This window comes from Oncorhynchus kisutch, linkage group LG11, assembly GCF_002021735.2.
Source record: "Oncorhynchus kisutch isolate 150728-3 linkage group LG11, Okis_V2, whole genome shotgun sequence".
Classification (NCBI taxonomy): domain Eukaryota; kingdom Metazoa; phylum Chordata; class Actinopteri; order Salmoniformes; family Salmonidae; genus Oncorhynchus; species Oncorhynchus kisutch.
In genome coordinates this window covers 3,338,215-3,364,127 of record NC_034184.2, presented here as the reverse complement: position 1 = coordinate 3,364,127, position 25,913 = coordinate 3,338,215, and the positions used below count along the sequence as shown (strand labels likewise).

General features: G+C 43.2%; 1 protein-coding gene across 6 annotated transcripts in view; it reads left to right on the top strand.

The window, feature by feature from the left end:
* The window catches only part of LOC109900098 (tyrosine-protein kinase Mer), a 71,199-nt gene that overhangs the window by 9,137 nt on the left and 36,149 nt on the right, over positions 1–25,913 (top strand). For all 6 annotated transcript variants that reach the window (XM_020495827.2, XM_020495828.2, XM_020495829.2 and 3 more), the window contains 6 exons: positions 699–799; positions 1,053–1,223; positions 17,295–17,381; positions 17,938–18,053; positions 22,218–22,407; positions 23,942–24,087. In XM_020495827.2, coding sequence (XP_020351416.1) covers positions 699–799; positions 1,053–1,223; positions 17,295–17,381; positions 17,938–18,053; positions 22,218–22,407; positions 23,942–24,087 — 811 coding nt within the window. The remainder of the gene's footprint in view (positions 1–698; positions 800–1,052; positions 1,224–17,294; positions 17,382–17,937; positions 18,054–22,217; positions 22,408–23,941; positions 24,088–25,913) is intronic.

The window sequence follows — 25,913 nt, the reverse complement described above, 5'->3', positions numbered from 1 at the left end:
CAGGGGACCATGACCGACACAGCATGTGAAGAAAAGAGCATTAATATTTGGGTTGGTTGGATACTTAGGTCATTTGGGTCGGTTGGATACTTAGGTCATTTGGGTCGGTTGGATACTTAGGTCATTTGGGTCGGTTGGATACTTAGGTCATTTGGGTCGGTTGGATACTTAGGTCATTTGGGTCGGTTGGATACTTAGGTCATTTGGGTCGGTTGGATACTTAGGTCATTTGGGTCGGTTGGATACTTAGGTCATTTGGGTCGGTTGGATACTTAGGTCATTTGGGTCGGTTGGATACTTAGGTCATTTGGGTCGGTTGGATACTTAGGTTATTTGGGTCGGTTGGAGACTCGGGTCATTTGGGTCGGTTGGATACTTAGGTTCTTTTGGTCGGTTGGATACCTAGATCATTTGGGTCGGTTGGATACTTAGACCATTTCGGTTGGATACCTAGATTATTTGGGTCGGTTGGATACTTCGGTCATTTGGGTAATTTGGGATACTTAGACCATTTCGGTTGGATACTCAAATTATAAAAATGTGCAATGATCTAACTGACAAGTTTTCAGCTACAGTCAATCTTCATCAGAGCATCGATAGACAAACGCAAAAAGCGAGTGCCATCAGTATTATAAATCAGATGTAAAAGTTCTGAAATGTCAGGATTGCTACATTTCACCTCTACTTGTGTGTTTCAGCATAACTCGTGTGCAAAGAGCTGACGCTGGGGATTACCGCTGTAGACTGAGAGTCCGTGACATAGAGATAGAGTCCCAGCCAATCAGCATTCAGGTCGAAGGTGAGTCCCCACATCATACCAGGACATTAAATTATGACTAGAGTTTCCATCAGTGGTTCTTAACATAATTTACTGAATGTGTTTGAGGGGATCAGTTTGGCGCAGAATTGCCGATCTTGATCATAATGAGTCATTCTTGATCATAATGAGTAGTTATTTGGGATGTAAGGTGACTTGTAGAGCAGTGATTCTGCCACGTCTGACTGCAATGTAGTCCATCTCAAACATGTACTGTGTGTGTTTGTGTGTTTAGGTCTACCAACGTTCACTAGACACCCAGATGACATGAACGTAACTTGTAACAGCCCCTTTAACCTGTCATGTGAAGCGGTGGGTCCCCCGAATCCTATCACAATCCGTTGGCTACGCAACGGAGTTCCTGAGATGGGGTACCTTACCTCCCGCAGCAACTACACTGTACCAGGTCAGGGAGAGAGAGGGAGACATGCAAGCATGCACACACACGCGCACACACACATGGGCGCATGCACAGACGAGCACATGCACGCACGTATACATGCATGCACAGAATGCACATGCACAAAAATACACATATATGTACATACAATCTCTTGCTCTCGTGAGGTATTGAGCTGTGGCCACCAATATTATCCCAGTACCTCCTCTTTCTGGGTTTCAGATAGTCTGAAGGTGGACTGATTTGTTATCCTAGTCAGCATCTGGTCTAAAGTGGTGCACTACATAGGGAATATGGTCTAAAGTAGTGCACTACATAGGGTAATGGTCTAAAGTAGTACACTACATAGGGAATATGGTCTAAAGAGGTGCACTACATAGGGAATATGGTCTAAAGTGGTGCACTACATAGGGAATATGGTCTAAATTAGTGCACTACATAGTGAATATGGTCTAAATTAGTGCACTACATAGTGAATATGGTCTAAATTAGTGCACTACATAGGGAATATGGTCTGTACTCCCTGTTCACCCACGACTGTGTGGCCATGCACGCATCCAACTCAATAATCAAGTTTGCAGATGACACTACAGTGGTAGGCTTGATTACCAACAACGATGAGACAGCCTACAGGGAGGAGGTGAGGGCACTCTGAGTGTGGTGTCAGGAAAATAACCTCTCACTCAATGTCAGTAAAACAAAAGAGTTGATCGTGGACTTCAGGAAACACTAAAGAGAGCACCCCCCTATTCCCATCAATGGGACAGCAGTGGAGAAGGTGGAACGTTTAAGTTCCTCGGTGTACACATCACCGACAAACTGAAATGGTTCTCGCACACAGACCGTGTGGTGAAGAGGGCGCAACAGCGCTTCTTCAACCTCAGGAGGCTGAACAAATTTGGCTTGTCACTGAAAACCCTCGCTAACTGTTACAGGTGCACAATTGAGAGCATCCTGTCAGGCTGTATCACCGCCTGGTATGGCAACTGGACCACCCACAACTGCAGGGCTCTCAGAGGGTGGTGCGGTCTGCACAACGCATCACCGGGGGCAAATTACCTGCCCTCCAGGACACCTACACCACCCGATGTCACAGGAAGGCCAAAAAGATCATCAAGGACAACAACCACCAGAGCCACTGCCTGTTCACACCGCTACCATCCAGAAGGCGAGGTCAGTACAGGTGCATCAAAGCTGGGACCGAGAGACTGAAAAACAGCTTCTATCTCAAGGCCATCAGACATCATAACACTGTTTGTTAGTGATTGCTGTTTAGCAATCACTAACAGAGGCTGCTGCCTACACTGAGACCCAATCACTGGTCACTTTAATAAATGGATCACTAGTCACTTTAAACAATGCCACTTTACTTAATGCCACTTTAATAATGTTGGGGCACCTATTCAAAAGTAGTGCACTGTAGGGTGGCATTTGGAACACAGATATATCTTTCCGCTCAGAATGGTGTTGAGGAAGAGCCAAATCGTGACGGAATGAAAGGTGAATATTAAGAAAATAAAGCCAAGTAACATTGAGCATGGAAAGAGGAGACTTGTTTCCAGAATCAGATTAAATCTTTCTCTCCCCAAAGAGGACTATGAAAATCTGACGACAAAAATGGATATTACCTTAGACACAGATAATACCGACTGAGTTTCCCTATTGTTCTCCTTTCTCTAGTAGTTGAGTAAAAGGTACTGACTGAAAGCCAGTTTGATTTTTAACAGATGCTTTTATCCAAGGCAACTTATGGTCATGCATGCAAATATTACTTTGTTTGTATTGGTGGTACCAGGAATTAAACCCACCATCCTGGTGTTGCAAGTGCCATGCTCTACCAACTGAGCTACAGTAGCCTATTCAGTAACATATACTATTTTAAAAACAACCAACCCTGACATAAACACACAATAAACACAAGCCAAGTCAATCTAGACACCAACATCTCATCAACTGATCGTTAATGGGACAGAGAGATTGAAAAACAGCTTCTATCTCAAGGCCATCAGACTGTTAAACAGTGATCACTAGCACAGGGAGGCGGCTGCCTACATACAGACTTGAAATCATTGGCCACTTTAATGAATGGAAAACTAGACACTTTAATAACGCCACTTTAATAATGTTTACATATCTCTCATTACTCAGCCACCAATTGTGCAAGTTCTCCCACTTAAAAAGATGAGAGGCCTGTAATTTTCATCATAGGTACACTTCAACTATGACAGACAAATTGAGAAAAAAAATCATCCAGAAAATCAAATTGTAGGATTTTTCATGAATTTATTTGCAAATTATGGTGGAAAATAAGTATTTGATCACCTACAAACAAGCAAGATTTCTGGCTCTCACAGACCTGTAACTTCTTCTTTAAGAGGCTCCTCTGTCCTCCACTCGTTACCTGTATTAATGGCACCTGTTTGAACTTGTTATCAGTATAAAAGACACCTGTCCACAACCTCAAACAGTCACACTCCAAACTCCACTATGGCCAAGACCAAAGAGCTGTCAAAGGACACCAGAAACAAAATTGTAGACCTGCACCAGGCTGGGAAGACTGAATCTGCAATAGGTAAGCAGCTTGGTTTGAAGAAATCAACTGTGGGAGCAATTATTAGGAAATGGAAGACATACAAGACCACTGATGATCTCCCTCGATCTGGGGCTCCACGCAAGATCTCACCCCGTGGGGTCAAAAGGATCACAAGAACGGTGAGCCAAAATCCCAGAACCACACCTAGTGAATGACCTGCAGAGAGCTGGGACCAAAGTAACAAAGCCTACCATCAGTAACACACTACGCTGCCAGGGACTCAAATCCTGCAGTGCCAGACGTGTCCCCCTGCTTAAGCCAGTACATGTCCAGGCCCGTCTGAAGTTTGCTAGAGAGCATTTGGATGATCCAGAAGAAGATTGGGAGAATGTCATATGGTTAGATGAAACCAAAATATAACTTTTTGGTAAAAACTCAACTCGTTGTGTTTGGAGGACAAAGAATGCTGAGTTGCATCCAAAGAACACCATTCTACTGTGAAGCATGGGGGTGGAAACATCGTACTTTGGGGCTGTTTTTCTGCAAAGGGACCAGGACGACTGATCCGTGTAAAGGAAAGAATGAATGGGGACATGTATAGTGAGATTTTGAGTGAAAACCTCTTTCCATCAACAAGGGCATTGAAGATTAAACGTGGCTGGGTCTTTCAGCATGACAATGATCCCAAACACACCACCCAGGCAACGAAGAATCCTACACTGTGATTCTTCTGGATTTTTTTCCTCATTTTGTCTGTCATAGTTGAAGTGTACCTATGATGAAAATTACAGGCCTCTCTCATCTTTTTAAGTGGGAGAACTTGCACAATTGGTGGCTGACTAAATACTTTTTTTGCCCCACTGTATATAATGTATTCTGTGTCCTTCACTATCTACTGCATCTTAGCCACTCTGTCACTGCTCATCCATATATTTTATACTTATATATTCTTATCCCATTCCTTTACTAGATTGTGTGTATTAGGTTTTGTTGTGGAATTGTTAGATATTACCTGTTCGATACAGCTGCACTGTCGGATCTAGAAGCATAAGCATTTCACTACACTTGCAATAACATCTGTTAACCAATTTTTACATTTTGTTTAATTTAAGGTAGTGCACTACATAGGGCACATGATGTAAAGTGGTGCACTACATAGGGAATATGGTGCCATTTGGAACACAGGCTTAACCTCTCTCCTAAAGCCTAGAAAAACTCTTAAAAGAAAAAGACTTCCACGCTGTGCGTTGCCCATTTCTAAACTTTGATCACCTGAATAATTCCTTTGTAACACCACGAATGTACTGTAGGTTGTGTTGAGTGGGGTTTTCTGGCATTAGTGGGATATACAAAATCCCCCAAGTCCTTAAGGAAATCTGTGCATAGGTCTATTAAGGGAAATGTTTTGTCCTGTGTGCATATTATTCAGGTATACAGTGCCTTGCGAAAGTATTCGGCCCCCTTGAACTTTGCGACCTTTTGCCACATTTCAGGCTTCAAACATAAAGATATAAAACTGTATTTTTTTGTGAAGAATCAACAACAAGTGGGACACAATCATGAAGTGGAACGACATTTATTGGATATTTCAAACTTTTTTAACAAATCAAAACTGAAAAATTGGGCGTGCAAAATTATTCAGCCCCCTTAAATTAATATTTTGTAGCGCCGCCTTTTGCTGCGATTACAGCTGTAAGTCGCTTGGGGTATGTCTATCAGTTTTGCACATCGAGAGACTGACATTTTTTCCCATTCCTCCTTGCAAAACAGCTCGAGCTCATTGAGGTTGGATGGAGAGCATTTGTGAACAGCAGTTTTCAGTTCTTTCCACAGATTCTCGATTGGATTCAGGTCTGGACTTTGACTTGGCCATTCTAACACCTGGATATGTTTATTTTTGAACCATTCCATTGTAGATGTTGCTTTATGTTTTGGATCATTGTCTTGTTGGAAGACAAATCTCCGTCCCAGTCTCAGGTCTTTTGTAGACTCCATCAGGTTTTCTTCCAGAATGGTCCTGTATTTGGCTCCATCCATCTTCCCATCAATTTGAACCATCTTCCCTGTCCCTGCTGAAGAAAAGCAGGCCCAAACCATGATGCTGCCACCACCATGTTTGACAGTGGGGATGGTATGTTCAGGGTGATGAGCTGTGTTGCTTTTACACCAAACATAACGTTTTGCATTGTTGCCAAAAAGTTCAATTTTGGTTTCATCTGACCAGAGCACCTTCTTCCACATGTTTGGTGTGTCTCCCAGGTGGCTTGTGGCAAATTTTAAACGACACTTTTTATGGATATCTTTAAGAAATGGCTTTCTTCTTGCCACTCTTCCATAAAGGCCAGATTTGTGCAATATACGACTGATTGTTGTCCTATGGACAGAGTCTCCCACCTCAGCTGTAGATCTCTGCAGTTCATCCAGAGTGATCATGGGCCTCTTGGCTGCATCTCTGATCAGTCTTCTCCTTGTATGAGCTGAAAGTTTAGAGGGACGGCCAGGTCTTGGTAGATTTGCAGTGGTCTGATACTCCTTCCATTTCAATATTATATTGCACAGTGCTCCTTGGGATGTTTAAAGCTTGGGAAATCTTTTTGTATCAAAATCCGGCTTTAAACTTCTTCACAACAGTATCTCGGACCTGCCTGGTGTGTTCCTTGTTCTTCATGATGCTCTCTGCGCTTTTAACGGACCTCTGAGACTATCACAGTGCAGGTGCATTTATACGGAGACTTGATTACACACAGGTGGATTGTATTTATCATCATTAGTCATTTAGGTCAACATTAGATCATTCAGAGATCCTCACTGAACTTCTGGAGAGAGTTTGCTGCACTGAAAGTAAAGGGGCTGAATAATTTTACACGCCCAATTTTTCAGTTTTTGATTTGTTAAAGTTTGAAATATCCAATAAATGTCCTTCCACTTCATGATTGTGTCCCACTTGTTGTTGATTCTTCACAAAAAAATACAGTTTTCTATCTTTATGTTTGAAGCCTGAAATGTGGCAAAAGGTCGCAAAGTTCAAGAGGGCCGAATACTTTCGCAAGGCACTGTACACATTGTTTCCCTTATCTGAATTAAATTACTTTGTTATTTTATTAAAGTTAATTGTTAATTGGGGCGGCAGGGTAGCCTAGTGGTTAGAGCGTTGGACTAGTAACCCAAAGGTTGCAAGTTCGAATCCCTGAGCTGACAAGGTACAAATCTGTCATTCTGCCCCTGAACAAGGCAGTTAACCCACTGTTCCTAGGCCGTCATTGAAAATAAGAATTTGTTCTTAACTGAATTGCCTAATTAAATAAAGGTAAAATAAATTAATTTAGGAGTACAAAACAATGTATTCAGTCACTACTGTAAATCGCTCTGGATTACAGCATCTGCTAAATGACTAAAACATGGCGGGAGGGGAGGGTCCTGGCAGTCCGGCACGGTCCTGCCAGGACGGCACGTTGTGTTATTCAGAAAAGATGTCTGTGTGTGATCAGTGTAAAATGTGCAGAGCTGTGTCCTACTCAGCTGTAGCAGAGTTGGGTTGGAGGTCTGAATACTGTGGTGTCAGTCTGTCTATCTGCATTCTCAGTGTCTGTTTTGTTCTCCCTTCCCCTATCACTAAATCTCTCCCTCTCTCTTTCCTGTCTCTCCTCTCTATTTTCCTCTCTTGCGCTGTCTCTCTCCTGCTACTACCGATAGATGTATCACCATGTTCACTGTCATTGAACACTGTCACTTCAGCACTGTAACCCCCTGGGTTACCACTTTCAACCGGACTCACTCATGCTTTTACACTGCCGATGTGTATGTGTGGACTATATACTGAGATAACCATGTTGGGGGAAATGGATCCTTTCAGTTAGTCTTGGTGGGGGAGGAATCTGATACTGTTAGGGGTCAACATAAGCTTCTTCTGCAAGGATAAATGTTTTTTTTATGGTTTAATGAATGGGGATGTGCTGTCTGCCAAGACTAAGTAAGGCTACAACATTTTGGAGATTTGCTAAATGGGTTTTGGTTTGAATCTTAAAGGGGCCCTAAAGGGGCCTTAACGATTAAGGGTGAGCATAAACCTTGAGGTTACATGACATAATATTGGTTCTATGCCATTTACAGCAGTTCATTTACTTGGTGCCCTGGAGCAAATCATTCTTGTTTAAATCCCCTTGCTGGGAGATAGAGGGTTAAAGGTCAGAGTGGTTATTTTGCCTAGCCTGTGCTGTGGCTAGGGTTGTGTGTGTGTGTGTGTGATGGGGGTTGTAGGGCGATGGACAGATCAGGGGATGGCCCCTTGGCTAAAAGCCTCATTCACGGAAAGGCCAACCACCCCGCTCTGCTCTGCAGGGAGGGCCTGTCTGGGGACTGCCTGGCTGCAGGCTGGCATGGTTGCTTACATCCACATCTCTGGATGTTACCGGTAGCCTTTCCTCCCTCAAAACAGTTTCTTTCCCTGACTGGATTTTGATTTGACGTTGGGGCCTGTTTAGTTTTTGTTACTAGGGTGGTAGTCCACTATTATTATGGGCAGCCTTTCCTCCCTCAAAACACTAATCAAATGAAATGTTATTCGTCACATGCTTGGTAAATGACAATGCAGAGAGAGAGTAAACAACAGCTGTGGACTAACAGTGAAATGCTTTACGGGCCCTTCCCAACAATGCAGAGAGAGAAAGTCAAATACCAGTTTCCATTCCTGTGTATTGACGTCCAGTAAGCCACTGTTCTCTCCCAGAACAATACCCAGCAAACATGATACTATTGGCCCCATGTAGGTATTCGGAGGGCAAGGTGTGCACGGGCTGGTCCACACCAGGCCCTGTATGGGCTGGTCCACACCAGGCCCTGCACGGGCTGGTCCACACCAGGCCCTGCACGGGCTGGTCCACACCAAGCCCTGCACGGGCTGGTCCACACCAGGCCCTGTACGGGCTGGTCCACACCAGGCCCTGCACGGGCTGGTCCACACCAGGCCCTGTATGGGCTGGTCCACACCAGGCCCTGTACGGGCTGGTCCACACCAGGCCCTGCACGGGCTGGTCCACACCAAGCCCTGCACGGGCTGGTCCACACCAGGCCCTGCACGGGCTGGTCCACACCAGGCCCTGTATGGGCTGGTCCACACCAGGCCCTGCACGGGCTGGTCCACACCAGGCCCTGCACGGGCTGGTCCACACCAGGCCCTGCACGGGCTAGTCCACAGTGTGATGCCCTAATTTGTCGATCTTGTACATTACCATTGATGAAGTCTAGATTTGCCTCTTTGCCTGGAAATAGACTTGATTTTCTGCTCTATGAAACCAGTATCATAGATTTAGTGTGTGTGTGACCGTACACTGGCTGGTCTACAGTGTCTGTTTGTAGTGGGAGGTTAGTTTGTTTGTCTGCTTGAACAGCTTCAATCCTGCTGGATGTATTTACTAACTCCTTGCTTTGGAAAAATTCAAAGTGGACATACAACTAACATTCCAAGGGGCCTTCCGTGGTGGTACCAAGTCGATGTGCGGGGGTACAGGTTAATCGAGGTCATTTGTAAAGTGACTGCATAAACAGCTATGACCAGCCTTTCAAAACACTTCATGGCTACCGATGTGAGTGCTACGGGGCGGTAATTATTATTTAGGTATTAGACTGGGTCAGGGAGAGGTTGAAAATGTCAGTGAAGACACTTACTTCACTCACAACACACCACACTAATTCTCTTTAGGCCTACTCAGCACTAAAGCTCTTCCCCCTATCCAGCTGACACAGCTCTCATCAGCCTTTTTCATGGTGACTAACACTTTACTCACTACAGTACATGCAGTCCTGTATTCTGTTACAGTTTTTGACAGTTGCTTTCACATGATGTCTGAAATTATGGCTCCTCTTCTCTAGACTCTACACACACAACCCCAAAACACACACACAACCCCAAAACACACACACACAACCCCAAAACACACACACACACAACCCCAAAACACACACACACAACCCCAAAACACACACACACACACAACCCCAAAACACACACACACACACAACCCCAAAACACACACACACACACAACCCCAAAACACACACACACACACAACCCCAAAACACACACACACACACAACCCCAAAACACACACACACACACAACCCCAAAACACACACACACACACAACCCCAAAACACACACACACACACAACCCCAAAACACACACACACACACAACCCCAAAACACACACACACACACAACCCCAAAACACACACACACACACAACCCCAAAACACACACACACACACAACCCCAAAACACACACACACACACAACCCCAAAACACACACACACACACAACCCCAAAACACACACACACACACAACCCCAAAACACACACACACACACAACCCCAAAACACACACACACACACAACCCCAAAACACACACACACACACAACCCCAAAACACACACACACACACAACCCCAAAACACACACACACACACACAACCCCAAAACACACACACACACACACAACCCCAAAACACACACACACACACACACAACCCCAAAACACACACACACACACACACAACCCCAAAACACACACACACACACACAACCCCAAAACACACACACACACACACAACCCCAAAACACACACACACACACACAACCCCAAAACACACACACACACACACAACCCCAAAACACACACACACACACACACAACCCCAAAACACACACACACACACACACAACCCCAAAACACACACACACACACAACCCCAAAACACACACACACACACACACACAACCCCAAAACACACACACACACACACACACAACCCCAAAACACACACACACACACACACAACCCCAAAACACACACACACACACACACAACCCCAAAACACACACACACACACAACCCCAAAACACACACACACACACACACACAACCCCAAAACACACACACACACACACAACCCCAAAACACACACACACACACAACCCCAAAACACACACACACACACAACCCCAAAACACACACACACACACAACCCCAAAACCAAACACTTCATTCAAAGATATTTTAACTCTTCTCAAAATGGGGTTTTTGCATCAATTCTACACACAAATCAACAAATGATTAGCTCTTATACACAGCAACTACACATGGATGTGACAAATGTAAAACACTATTTTGTGTCTTTTGCATGTTCAGTGTGCATTGAAGTCCACTTTTTATAGCACTCATACGTACATGTATGTGCACAAATATATACAGTATGTATGTATGCATATTCAGTATATATTTACACTATAAACAGAAATCCACAGGCGGAAAAAATGTATTTCTTTCTCAAAGCATTGTATTTTCATCTAGATTTTGTGATGAACAGTAACAGACAAAACAAATACAGTAGAAGATAAACAAATAGGTTAGTTACTATGAAGAAAAAACCAATTAGGGTGCATCCTGTCTCCTATTTGGGTCTGATCACAGCACCTCATCCACATCACAAGCAATGTTCTCTCTGGCTTAACAGTGGGGGAAGTAGCATCTGGAGTGGCGTATCCAGCCCTGGCATGGCATGCCCCCTCATCTATGTCACCACAACGCCACTCCGAAAATAACTCTTCTATTGGGTTTAGAAATGGAGAATGTGGTGGCAGGTTGAGCATCAAAGCTTGCAGATGGTCAATGAACCAAACCTGGACTGCCCTGGCCCATTCCTCTGGTCATTGGGAATGAGGATATTAGGCAGGGTGTCAAGGAAGGTGATAATGTGGGCAGTATTGTAAGGACCAAGAGTAACATGACAATGAAGAACACCGTTCTGACTAATGGCTGCACACATTGTGATGTTGCCACCATGCTGTCCAGGGACATTGACGATGGCGCGGTGTCCTATGAGGTTTCTTCCCGTGTCTTGTTTTAGCTAGGATAAAGCCGACCTCATCAACATAGACGAAATCATGATTCTCTGCAGTAGCATCTAGTTAATCTCTGAAACAGACGAGACAAAACATTATTGTATGACAGTATGAATAGACATAGAGCAGTCAATATGTAGCAGAATACACTGGAATACAGTACCAATGACAGGATCGTGTAGCTTACTTGTACGTATTCATAGCACTGTTTCGCTCTGTCAGAATTTGGCTCAAATGGTACTCTGTAGAGCTGCTTCATACAAATCTGATGGCGTTTCAGGAGACGGCCAAGTGCGGATAAATTCACCCTATTTATGTTACTGAATGTTGTGTTGTCAGTGATTATGTGGTTTTGCAGTTGTCGTAAACGTATGCTGTTGTTTGAAATGACCATATTCACTATGTGTTGTTCCTGCTCTGCTGTGAATAGCTGGTTTCTTCCTCCATTGAAAGGTTGTTTTTCAATTCTGCAAAAACATGATGTGAATGGTTTGGGTGCAATAATTCTTTCATATGAAATTAAATGATACTGTAGTGCTGTGATTGCTGCAACTACAGTTGCATGGTATAGAGGGTAGGTTTACTTACCTGTTCTCATTTCGAAATGTCCGGATGACACTTGCAGCTCAAAATAGGCTGGACCCTCTGCCCAGCCTCCCTGAAACTCAAACCATGGTTGACCAAATGGTCAACCAAAGTGGCCTGGATCTCATCTGTGATTGTTCTCCTTCCTCCTCTTCCTTGCCCTACTCCTTGTCCTCTTCCCCTCCTTGTCCTGGTCCTCTTCCTCGTCCCCCTCTTACTCATAATCTCACTCCCCTGACTCTCTCTCCAAAATTGGCCTCCATTGTTGTCCAAACCAAGAACGCCAACCTGAAGCCTATTTATAGTGCTCAATCTCTGATTTCTAAGTGAATAAATTGGCTATGTGTTTTCACACGTGAGCACTGGGTGTAGGTAATGGGTGTAGGTAATATAGGTACTGGGTGTAGGTAATTGGTAAATGAGTGTGGCATTTTGAATGGCAGTGTTTTCCAAATGAACCACAAGACCTGTTAGTTTTGAATGACGTGTCTAATGTAGAGAACTGTGTTCAGTGTTTTGTAAAAAGTGTGTTTTACAATTGCAAACTGATTGTAAAGCAGATAATGTGCTTGCAGTTTTGCAGACTTGGTCTGAAGATCAGGTACATGAGTTAATGGTTTCACTGAGTGTGCCTCAAGTACCACATTTAGTGTGTAAGAGATTGTAAAAAAACGGTAATGATCAACTATTATGAGAGACATCCACTTTCAGTAGTTTCTGTACTGTATGCACATGATACATGTATTGGTTGTAAAAGTTTCAGTGGTTGAGTTGAACATATTTCAGTGGTTGAGTTGAACATATTTCAGTGGTTGAGTTGAACATATTTCAGTGGTTGAGTTGAACATATTTCAGTGGTTGAGTTGAACATATTTCAGTGGTTGAGTTGAACATATTTCAGTGGTTGAGTTGAACATATTTCAGTGGTTGAGTTGAACATATTTCAGTGGTTGAGTTGAACATATTTCAGTGGTTGAGTTGAACATATTTCAGTGGTTGAGTTGAACATATTTCAGTGGTTGAGTTGAACATATTTCAGTGGTTGAGTTGAACATATTTCAGTGGTTGAGTTGAACATATTTCAGTGGTTGAGTTGAACATATTTCAGTGGTTGAGTTGAACATATTTCAGTGGTTGAGTTGAACATATTTCAGTGGTTGAGTTGAACACATTTCAGTGGTTGAGTTGAACACATTTCAGTGGTTGAGTTGAACACATTTCAGTGGTTGAGTTGAACACATTTCAGTGGTTGAGTTGAACACATTTCAGTGGTTGAGTTGAACACATTTCAGTGGTTGAGTTGAACACATTTCAGTGGTTGAGTTGAACACATTTCAGTGGTTGAGTTGAACACATTTCAGTGGTTGAGTTGAACACATTTCAGTGGTTGAGTTGAACACATTTCAGTGGTTGAGTTGAACACATTTCAGTGGTTGAGTTGAACACATTTCAGTGGTTGAGTTGAACACATTTCAGTGGTTGAGTTGAACACATTTCAGTGGTTGAGTTGAACACATTTCAGTGGTTGAGTTGAACACATTTCAGTGGTTGAGTTGAACACATTTCAGTGGTTGAGTTGAACTTGAAGAGCTGAATAAGACACTACTACATTTGACATTTTAGTCATTTAGCAGACGCTCCTATTCAGAGTCATTTACAGGAGCAATTGACAGATTCTTCACCTAGTCAGCTCGGGGATTCGAACCAGCAACCTTTATCTTACTGGCCCAACGCTCTTAACCGCTAGGCTGCCTGCCGCCAAACCTTTATTTGGTTTTTCACCCAGGGTGTTTCGTATTACCTTGCTCCGAGCACAGGATGGTCAGAGCATGAATCCAAGTCAAAGTATGCGAAACGGAGCACGGAGGGCACTTCTTGGATGTGTACTACGCTTGTAAACATTTTCATAGCATCGATGCTTCAACTAAAAGTATTTTTACACCACGTAAAAAACGACACAACGTTTCTTGAAATCAATGGCAGCCATTATTTGAGCTGAAGCGAGAGAAAATTAACTCTGACTTCGGAATGAAAGGTTGCCCATTCTTATCTCATATGTTGCCTGACTACAATATTGTATCTTGAAAATGTTAATAAATACATTCTGTGTTATTTTGTTTACTTGCCTACAATACGCACTGTAGTGTGCATGGATTGCAAGCCCATAGTATGTCAGCCAGTTCTCCCTATTAACTACTACTGTCAGCTAGCGAGCCACAAAGAATTGATAGCTAGCTACCCACAAAGAATGTAAATCTGCCTACTACAGTGCCTTGCAAAAGTATTCATCCCCCTTGGCATTTTTCCTATTTTGTTGATTTCATGTAATGGACATACACAAAATAGTCCAAACTGGTGAAGTGAAATTTTAAAAATAACTTTAAAAAACAAATAATAATAATAATAATAATAAATGGTAAAGTGGTGTCTGCATATGTTTTCACCCCCTTTGCTATGAAGCCCCTAAATAAGATCTGGTGCAACCAATTACCTTCAGAAGTCACACAATTAGTTAGATTGCACACAGGTGGACTTTATTTAAGTGTCACATGATCGGTCACATGAGCTCAGTGTATATATACACCTGTTCTGAAAGGCCCAAGAGTCTGCAACACCACTAAGCAAGGGGCACCACGAAGACCAAGGAGCTCTCCAAACAGGTCAGGGACAAAGTTGTGAAGTACAGATCAGGGTTGGGTTATAAAACAATATCAGAAACTTTGAACATCCCACGGAGCACCATGAAATCCATTATTAAAAAATGGAAAGAATATGGCACCACAACAAACCTGCCAAGAGAGGGCCGCCCACCAAAACGCATGGACCAGGCAAGGAGGGCATTAATCAGAGGCAACAAAGAGACCAAAGATAACCCTGAAGGAGCTGCAAAGCTCCACAACAGAGATTGGAGTATCTGTCCATAGGACCACTTTAAGCCGTATACTCTGCAGAGCTGGGCTTTACGGAAGAGTGGCCAGAAAAAAGCCATTGCTTAACGATAAAAAAAATAAGCAAACAGGTTTGGTGTTCGCCAAAAGGCATGTGAGAGACTCCCCAAACATATGGAAGAAGGTACTCTGGCCAGATGAGACTAAAATTTAGCTTTTTGGCCATCAGACACCAGACGTGTCTGGTGCAAAACCAACACCTCTCATCACCTCGAGAACACCATCCCCCCAGTGAAGCATGATGTTGGCAGCATCATGCTGTGGGGATGTTTTTCATCGACAGGGACTGGGAAACTGTTCAGAATTTAAGGAATGATGGATGGCACTACATACAGGGAAATTCTCGAAGGAAACCTGTTTGTCTTCCAGAGATTTGAGACTGGGACGGAGGTTCACCTTCGAGCAGGACAATGACCCTAATTATACTGCTAAAGCAACACTTGAGTGGTTTAAGGGGAAACATTTAGATATCTTGGAACGGCCTAGTCAAAGCCCAGACCTCAATCCAATTGAGAATCTGTGGTATGACTGGAGCAATTTTGCCTTGAAGAATGGGTAAAATCCCAGTGGCTAGATGTGCCAAGCGTATAAAGACATACCCCAAGAGACTTGCAGCTGTAATTGCTGCAAAGGTTGGCTCTACAAAGTATTGACTTTGGGGGGGTGAATAGTTATGCACGCTCAAGTTTTCTGTTTTTTTGGTCTTATTTCTTGTTTGATTCACAATAAAACATGTGTTGCATCTTCAAAGTGGTAGGCATGTTGTGTAAATCAAATGATACAAACACCCCAAAAATTTATTTTAATTCAGAGGTTGTAAGGCAACAAAATATAAAAAATGCCAAGGGGGTGAATACTTTTGCAAGCCACTGTATGTGATGACATCTAGCTACTGTCTGTTGACATCTACTAGCTACTGTCTGTTGACATCTGCAAAACATTAGTTTAGTTTAAGGTAATTTGGCTGTTAAAGTAGCTGGCTAGCTAGATTATTACGGTATACATGTAGCTATCTGATAATTTTGAAGTAAAATGTTTGCTTTGTGTATTTCTTTGTCTCTATTGTCATTGTCCTGGCTGGAAGAAGGTTCAGGGCCGGTTAGGAAATCATAGGCACGGAGCTTTTTTAAATGTTATAGGCCACTGACTCACTTAATGACGAAGTTGAAGCCATAGGCTACTCACGGTGATGGCCAATGCAGGACATTCAGAGACTTGTCCTGAAGCAACTTCTGCGTTGTCTTGGCTGTGTGCTTAGGGTTGTTGTCCTGTTGAAAGGTGAAACTTCGCCACAGTCTGAGAACATGAGCGCTCTGGAGCAGGTTTTGATCAGGGATCTCGCTCTACATTTCTCCGTTCATCTTTCCCTCGATCCTGACTAGTCTTCTAGTCCCTGCCACTAAAAAACATCCCCACAGCTTGAGGCTGCCACCACCATGCTTCACCATAGGGATGGTGCCAGGTTTCCTCCAGACGTGACGCTTGGCATTCAGGCAAAAGTGTTCAATCTTGGATTCATCAGGTGTAGGAGGATTCTTTGTGGTACCAAACATCTTCCATTTAAGAACAATGGGGGTCACTGTGTTTTTAGGGACCTTCAATGCTGCAGAAATAATTTTAAGCAATGTTTTCACTTTGTTATTATGGGATATTGTGTGTAGATGGATATCTTAATAGATTTTAGAATAGGGCTGTAACATAACAAAATGTGAAAACATCAAGGGTTCTGAATACTTTCCGAAAGGACTGTATATAATGTGTATAAGTCCAAAATTAGATTATTATTTTTGTGTATACCGTGGGACCCCCAAGGTCCTGGGCCCAGGGTCTTCAGCAGAGTGTGTGAAGTAATACAGTAGGGGGAGTGTGAGTGCTTCTCAAATGTAATGTTTTATGCATTCTCCATACTCTCGTCCTCACAAGAATGGACTCGAGAACGTCCTCCAAGAATGTACAAGGAGCATGAGAGTGTAGAGTATGGTAGTAAGCATATTGAGAAACACCCACAGTCAAACTTCACATTGGCAGCATGATTATTGTAAAACTTCTCATTACTATATCCTTCTGTACAATTCCATTAACATGCTAATGTATTATGTTTTTATCTGTAGGTGTGGACAAGTATACCCAGTTCAACTGTGAGGCACGCAACAAGAAAGGTGTCACAACTTCCAGGGAGGCTAACATCAACATTAAAGGTAATTTGGACTACAAAGTCTCCTCTCACACTTTGAACTGTTTGAATAAGATAATAATAAGATAACATGGACAGGGGAGACCATCCTACTCTGAGACTCTTTGTGAGTATGGCCTTTGATATTTAATGGTGCACATTCAGACACGGCAAGCTCTCAGAGCAATTATAGTGCCCTATACCTCAGTAAATCAGGATCGTCGTCTGGGTTAGGGGAGGGTTTGGCCAGCAGGGATTTCCTTGTCCCATCGCGCACTAGCGACTCCTGTGGCGGGCCGGGTGCAATGCACTCTGACACAGTTGCATGGTGTTTCCTCCGACACATTGGTGCGGCTGGCTTCCAGGTTAAGTGGGCATTGTGTCAAGAAGCAGTGTGGCTTGGTTGGGTTGTGTTTCGGAGGATGTACGACCTTTGACCTTCGCCTCTCCCGAGTTATTACGGGATTTGCAGCAATGAGACAAGACTGTAACTACCAATTGGATACCACGAAATTGGGGAGAAAAAGGGAGACATTTTTGGGGTGTTTTTTTTGTGATGATTCTGTTTGGTATATTTGCAGTGCCTCCAGCTCCTGTCTCTGATGTCACAGTGATACAACATGAATCTAACAAACTAGTTCTGAGTTGGACCCCTGGACACGATGGATTCTCCCCACTCACTATCTGCCAGATCAGAGTAAGCAAAGCTCCACACCTCCCACTCAATGCCTGCCAGATCAGGAAAAGCAAAACTCCACATCTCCCACTCATTACCTGCCAGATCAGGGAAAGCAAAGCTCCTCCCACTCACTACCTGCCAGATCAGGGAAAGCATAGCTCCACACTGCCCACTCACTACCTGTCAGATCAGGGAAAGCATAGCTCCACACCGCCCACTCACTACCTGCCAGATCAGGGAAAGCAAAGTCCCACACCGCCCACTCACTACACCTCCCACTCACTACCTGCCAAATCAGGGTAAGCAAAGTCCCACACTCTCAGCCTAGATAATGTATGATGACAGAGAGACAGCACCAGCCCAAATACAGTGCACTTGGAAAGTATTCAGACGCCTAGCCTTATTCCACATTTTGTTACATTACAGCCTTATTTTCAAAAGTATTCAGACCCTTTGCTATGAGACTTGAAATTGAGCTCAGGTGCATCCTGTTTCCATTGATCATCCTTGAGATATTTCTACAACTTGATTGAAGTCCACCTGTGGTAAATTATTTGGAAAGGCACACACCTGTTTATATAAGGTCCCACAGTTGACAGTGCATGTCAGAGCAAAACCAAGCCATGAGGTCAAAGGAAATGTCCGCAGAGTTCCCGAGACAGGATTGTGTTGAGCACAGATCTGGGGAAAGGTATAAAAACATTTCTGCAACATTGAAGGTCCCCAAGGAGACAGTGGCCTCCATCATTCTTAAATGGAAGAAGTTTGGAACCGCCAAGACTCCCTAGAGCTGGCCGCCCGGCCAAACTGAGCAATCGGGGAAGAAAGGTCAGGGAAGGTGACCAAGAACCCAATGGTGACTCTGTCAGAGCTCTAGAGTTCCTCTGTGGAGATGCTTTTCCTTCTGGAAGGTTCTCTCTTCTCTGCAGCACTCCACATATCAGGCCTTTATGGTAAAGTGGCCAGACAGAAGCCACCCGTCAGGAAAAGGTACATGGCAGCCCGCTTGGAGTTTGCCAAAAGATACCTAACGACTCTGACCACTCTGACCATGAGAAACAAGATTCTCTGTTCCGATGAAACCCAGATTGAACTCTTTGGCCAGAATGCCAAGCGTCACGTCTGGAGGAAACCTACGGCGAAGCATGGTGGTGGCAGCATCATGCTTCTGGGATATTTTTCAGCGGCAAGGACTGGGAGACTAGTCAGGATCGAGGCAAAGATGAACGAAGTTGGAGACTCTTACCTCCCTCACTAGCTTTAAGCAACAGCTGTCAGAGCAACTCAAAGATTACTGCACCTGTAGATAGCTCATCTGTAAATAGCCCATCCAATCTACCTCATCCCCATACTGTATTTATTTATCTTGCTCCTTTGCACCCTAGTATCTCAACTTGCACACTCATCGTCTGCACATCCTACCATTCCAGTGTTTAATTGCTATATTGTAATTACTTTGCCACCATGGCCTATTTATTGCCTTACCTCTCTTATCCTACCTCATTTGCACATGCTGTATATAGATTTTTCTACTGTATTATTGATTGTATGTTTGTTTGTTCTATGTGTTCTTGCATGTGTCGAACTGCTTTGCTTTATCTTGGCCAGATCGCAGTTGCAAATGAGAACTTGTTCTCAACTAGCCTACCAGGTTAAATAAAGGTGAAATAAAATGATAAAACGGAGCAAAGTACAGCGAGATCCTTGATTAAAACATGCTCCAGAGCACACATGACCTCAGACTGGGGTGAAGGTTCACCTTCCAACAGAACCACGACCCTAAGCACACAGCCAAGACAACGCAGGAGTGGCTTCGGGACAAGTCTATGAATGTCGTTGATTAGCTGAGCCAGAGCCCGGACTTGAACCTGATCGAACATCTCTGGAGAGACCTGAAAATAGCTGTGCAGCAATGCTCCCCATCCAACCTGACAGAGCTTGAGAGGATCTACAGAGAAGAATGGGAGAAACTCCCCAATACAGGTATTCCAAGCTTGCAGCAAGAAGAATCAGGGCAGTAATCACTGCCAAAGGTGCTTCAACAAAGTACTGAGTAAAAGGTCTGAATAATGTATATTTATATACATTTATATATGATATATATATATATATATATATATACAGTGCCTTGCGAAAGTATTCGGCCCCCTTGAACTTTGCGACCTTTTGCCACATTTCAGGCTTCAAACATAAAGATATAAAACTATTTTTTTGGGAAGAATCAACAACAAGTGGGACACAATCATGAAGTGGAACGACATTTATTGGATATATCCAAAATTTTTAACAAATCAAAAACTGAAAAATTGGGCGTGCAAAATTATTCAGCCCCTTTACTTTCAGTGCAGCATACTCTCTCCAGAAGTTCAGTGAGGATCTCTGAATGATCCAATGTTGACCTAAATGACTAATGATGATAAATACAATCCACCTGTGTGTAATCAAGTCTCCGTATAAATGCACCTACACTGTGATAGTCTCAGAGGTCCGTTAAAAGCGCAGAGAGCATCATGAAGAACAAGGAACACACAAGGCAGGTCCGAGATACTGTTGTGAAGAAGTTTAAAGCCGGATTTGGATACAAAAAGATTTCCCACGCTTTAAACATCCCAAGGAGCACTGTGCAAGCGATAATATTGAAATGGAAGGAGTATCAGACCACTGCAAATCTACCAAGACCTGGCCGTCCCTCTAAACTTTCAGCTCATACAAGGAGAAGACTGATCAGAGATGCAGCCAAGAGGCCCATGATCACTCTGGATGAACTGCAGAGATCTACAGCTGAGGTGGGAGACTCTGTCCATAGGACAACAATCAGTTGTATATTGCACAAATCTGGCCTTTATGGAAGAGTGGCAAGAAGAAAGCCATTTCTTAAAGATATCCATAAAAAGTGTTGTTTAAAGTTTGCCACAAGCCACCTGGGAGACACACCAAACATGTGGAAGAAGGTGCTCTGGTCAGATGAAACCAAAATGGAACTTTTTGGCAACAATGCAAAACGTTATGTTTGGTGTAAAAGCAACACAGCTCATCACCCTGAACACACCATCCCCACTGTCAAACATGGTGGTGGCAGCATCATGGTTTGGGCCTGCTTTTCTTCAGCAGGGACAGGGAAGATGGTTAAAATTGATGGGAAGATGGATGGAGCCAAATACAGGACCATTCTGGAAGAAAACCTGATGGAGTCTGCAAAAGACCTGAGACTGGGACGGAGATTTGTCTTCCAACAAGACAATGATCCAAAACATAAAGCAAAATCTACAATGGAATGGTTCAAAAATAAACATATCCAGGTGTTAGAATGGCCAAGTCAAAGTCCAGACCTGAATCCAATCGAGAATCTGTGGAAAGAACTGAAAACTGCTGTTCACAAATGCTCTCCATCCAACCTCACTGAGCTCGAGCTGTTTTGCAAGGAGGAATGGGAAAAAATGTCAGTCTCTCGATGTGCAAAACTGATAGAGACATACCCCAAGCGACTTACAGCTGTAATCGCAGCAAAAGGTGGCGCTACAAAGTATTAACTTAAGGGGGCTGAATAATTTTGCACGCCCAATTTTTCAATTTTTGATTTGTTAAAAAAGTTTGAAATATCCAATAAATGTCGTTCCACTTCATGATTGTGTCCCACTTGTTGTTGATTCTTCACAAAAAAATACAGTTTTATATCTTTATGTTTGAAGCCTGAAATGTGGCAAAAGGTCGCAAAGTTCAAGGGGGCCGAATACTTTCGCAAGGCACTGTATGTATGTATGTATATATATATATATATATATATATATATATATATATATATATATATATATTTATTTTTATAAAATCCAGTTTTTCCTTTGTCATTATGGGGTATTGTGTGTAGATTGATGAGGATTTTGTTTTAAATCCGTTTTAGAATAAGGCTGTAACGTAACAATGTGGGAAAAGGCAAGTGGTTTGAATACTTCCCGAATGCACTGTACACAGTTTCCTGACAGCATCAGTCAGTTGGGAATAGAAACAAATGTTTATCTGTTTGTTTGAATCCCTCCCCAAGGGTTGTTTAGTGTGGTTCCTAAAGAACTTTGTGATATTTTTGCACAAATGTATTTTTGTGAGAAAATTCTAAATGTCTGTGTACAGTAGGCTACTGTTGTGATGAACATATAACCTGTAATTTTACCCTTCACTCCCTCCAAGGTGAAAGAGGTCAGCCAGAGGAGAGGAGAGGTCAGGCTGGCTCGGATCATCAACACTACAGCTCCTCCTTTCCAGTGTGATGTCCCAGGGTTACAGGCCATGACCTGGTACAACATTAGTGTCTCCTGTAGCAATGAGCTCGGCCAATCGCCAGTCAGTACCTGGGTCCAGAGCAACACTACAGAAGGAGGTGGGTAACATACACTCTGCGCTATTGACCCTGGTAAAGAAAGTAGTGCGCTATGCAGGGAATAGGGTGCCATTTAGGGCACAGACCCATTGTCTGAGCAGGTCCTGGATATCAATGTTCAATACAAGGTGAAAAGAGACTCTGTACACTGCATTATATGCTCCCATGTGAATAATTATTGACAACGTTTCAACCACTCAGGTCATTATGTCTCCTCTACACTGCAGCCAGGCCATGGCTCAGTTGGGAGATTTCTCTTGCGTTTTCATGCATAGAGAGTGCATAGGTCGCATGAGCATCCTGTCAAAGTCATTGCCTTGTCAAGTCTGCATACATCATGCACACTGTCCTGTATGGGGTTCTGCATAACTTCAGTTAACCCCATAAACGGTAGCTCCTGTGTGAGGTCCTGCCTCAGCATAACTTCAGTTAACCCCATAAATGGTAGCTCCTGTGTGAGGTCCTGCCTCAGCATAACTTCCAGTTAACCCCATAAATGGGTAGCTCCTGTGTGAGGTCCTGCCTCAGCATAACATCAGTTAACCCCATAAACGGTAGCTCCTGTGTGAGGTCCTGCATCTGCATAACTTCAGTTAACCCCATAAACGGTAGCTCCTGTGTGAGGTCCTGCATCTGCATAACTTCAGTTAACCCCATAAACGGTAGCTCCTGTGTGAGGTCCTGCATCTGCATAACTTCAGTTAACCCCATAAACGGTAGCTCCTGTGTGAGGTCCTGTCTCAGCATAAGATGCAGTGTGTTGTTATTGTAGCCTGGATCCAAATTGAATTGTTACATTTCACTATTGTTTCACTTCACGAAAGAGAGCAACTCAGTTTGGATCCGGGATAGTTTCCCCCTCATCCCAATAAGTATTAAGAAAGCAGTTTTAAATTCATTGATCAGAAATTGTTAGAAGAACATATTATATTTTGCATGACGGGGTTCCTAGTGAAACCTGCGTCACATCCAGAATATGTCTGATATTATCTTTGCATGTCTTCCAGAGTGGCCACATAGGAAGCTGAATCAGAAGCAGTCATAGTGTACTGGGTGGGACCACTTCCAACGTCCTCCCTTAACTAAGGCTGCCAGTGGGGATATTTTATCAAACAGATCTGACAGAAATCTTTTCATGGTGTGGGAAACATCAGAAGGGTTTGACCCGAATGTGGCCTCATCTCCAGTTGTGTTCTTTGTTGACTAGACATATTGAGAATGATTTATTTGTTTCATTACCTCATATTCAGTAACTGTGATGGAACTGTGGAGCCGTGAAGAGCCGTGCACATTAATCAACATTTTAGTGTTCACATCAATGCGACTGTGCCGGAGTTGGCAAAAGTAATCGGTATTATGTGAGTTCTAGTTCAAATCAAACTTTCTTTGTCACATGCGTCAAATACAACAAGTGTAGACCTTACTGTGAAATGCTTACTTACAATCCCCTAACCAACAGTGCAGTTTGCTATTATCACAGATCATATTTGAGTGTGTGACCCGCTCTGCCACTCTTTTTCCCTTGTCATCCCAGTACCCTCAGTCTACCCCCACAACGTGACTGTTCAGCTCAACGAGTCAATGCTGGTGATCCAATGGAACGCCCTGCCTCTGGACAGGGTCAACGGAATCCCCATGGGGTATGATGTCATCGTCACGTATGGGACGCGGGTCAACAATGTGAGTCTCCTCCTGGAACCTTGAAGACAGTGATGCTATCACCATAGAAATATAATTGTTAGAACGGACGTTTCCATTCCATTTCTATGGCTCTCACTGCCTCACTGACTGAGGATCAAACAAGTATTCTGCCTCTGTTAGAAACCTTCTGTAAAGGTTTTGTTGCACTCGAAATATTAACAATGTCAGTTTCATACTGAGATTTCACTTCCAAGATTCAAAACTGAGATTGTCATATGATTTACAGTCAGTGTGTGTGTGTGTGTGTGTGTGAGAGATGTGGCGGATTGTTGGTCATGCCTCTGACCTCATTCCTTTCTAACAAGGTCAACTTCCCTAATCTGTGTTCTGAACTAAAGTGTTCCACTCTACTCTAGAGTCAACAGTAGCATTTCCTGTGTGTAGCAATGCAAGAGTGGTCAATTTCAGGGAATGCAGAAAAGTATAAGCCTCTTCCTAGATATGAAGGGAATAGAGTGCCATTTTGGACACAGCACAGTGCTCTCCAGTACAATAGCAGGTTTGCTCTGCATCCTGGTTGTGTAGTGGTTCAAAGGAAGCTGACTAACTTGAAGGGAAGAGTGTTTCACCATTTGTCTGTCCACCATGTGTGTCCCTGTCTAAATCATGGGCAACCAACACAGTATAATATACAAATAGAACCATATTCCCTATATAGTGCACTACTTTTGACCTGCGATATACATGTATAATAACCATGTGTGCCTGTCCAGTCAAACTCTGTGTCTACATCCCAAATGGCACCCTATTCCCTACATAATGCAATATGGACAATACCATAGAAGTGAACTATACCAGGAAAATAGTGCCATTTGGCATGTACTTCATCTGATGTCATCGCACACAAAGGCTTTGTCAGTAACAACATTCCCACATCAGTGACTGGAAGTGTGTGTATGAAGCCTGGAACTCTGTGTAATAGCAGCTGTTTAGCTGTTTCAGCCACCTGCCAAACTGATACAACTGGCCAACAGCTGTGTTGTTCAACAGAGTCATTCCCAGAACCACCTCACAAATACATCTAACATATACTAATATTCTGCTCTGCTCTACTCTACTCTACTCTACTCTACTCTACTCTACTCTACTGTTCCCTGCTCTACTCTACTCTACTCTTCCCTGCTCTACTCTACTCTACTCTGCCCTTCCCTACTCAATCAATCAATCAATCAATCAATCACATTTATTTATAAAGCCCTTCTTACATCAGCTGATGTCACAAAGTGCTGTACAGAAACCCAGCCTAAAACCCTAAACAGAAAGCAATGCAGGCGTAGAAGCATGGTGGCTAGGAAAAACTCCCTAGAAAGGCCAGAACCTAGGAAGAAACTTAGAGGAACACGGCTATGAGGGGTGGCCAGTCCTCTTCTGGCGTTGCTAGGTGGAGATTATAACAGAACATGGCCAAGATAGTAGTACAGGTAAAGTTCGTCGAAACATGTCAAACAATGTTTATAATTACTCCTCAGGTTGTCAATTGTCTAAATAATCGATAATATTTCAACCGGACAATAGTGTATTCAATAGAAAGGAAAAAGAACGAAGGGCGCGCAAACCAGCACTGCATGATTCTACAGTCCCTTGACAGAAAGGTCTCATTCTTCTTAATTTTTCAGAAAACAAGCCTGGAACAATGTCTAAAGACTGTTGACATCTAGTGGAAGCCATAGGAACTGCAACCTGGGTCCTTTTGATACTTAATGGGCATCCAATTGAAAACCGACTTCCTGGATGAATTTTCCTCAGGATTTCGTCTGCCATATCAGTTCTATATGCATATCCTTTGGGCACTCTTTTCATCCAGA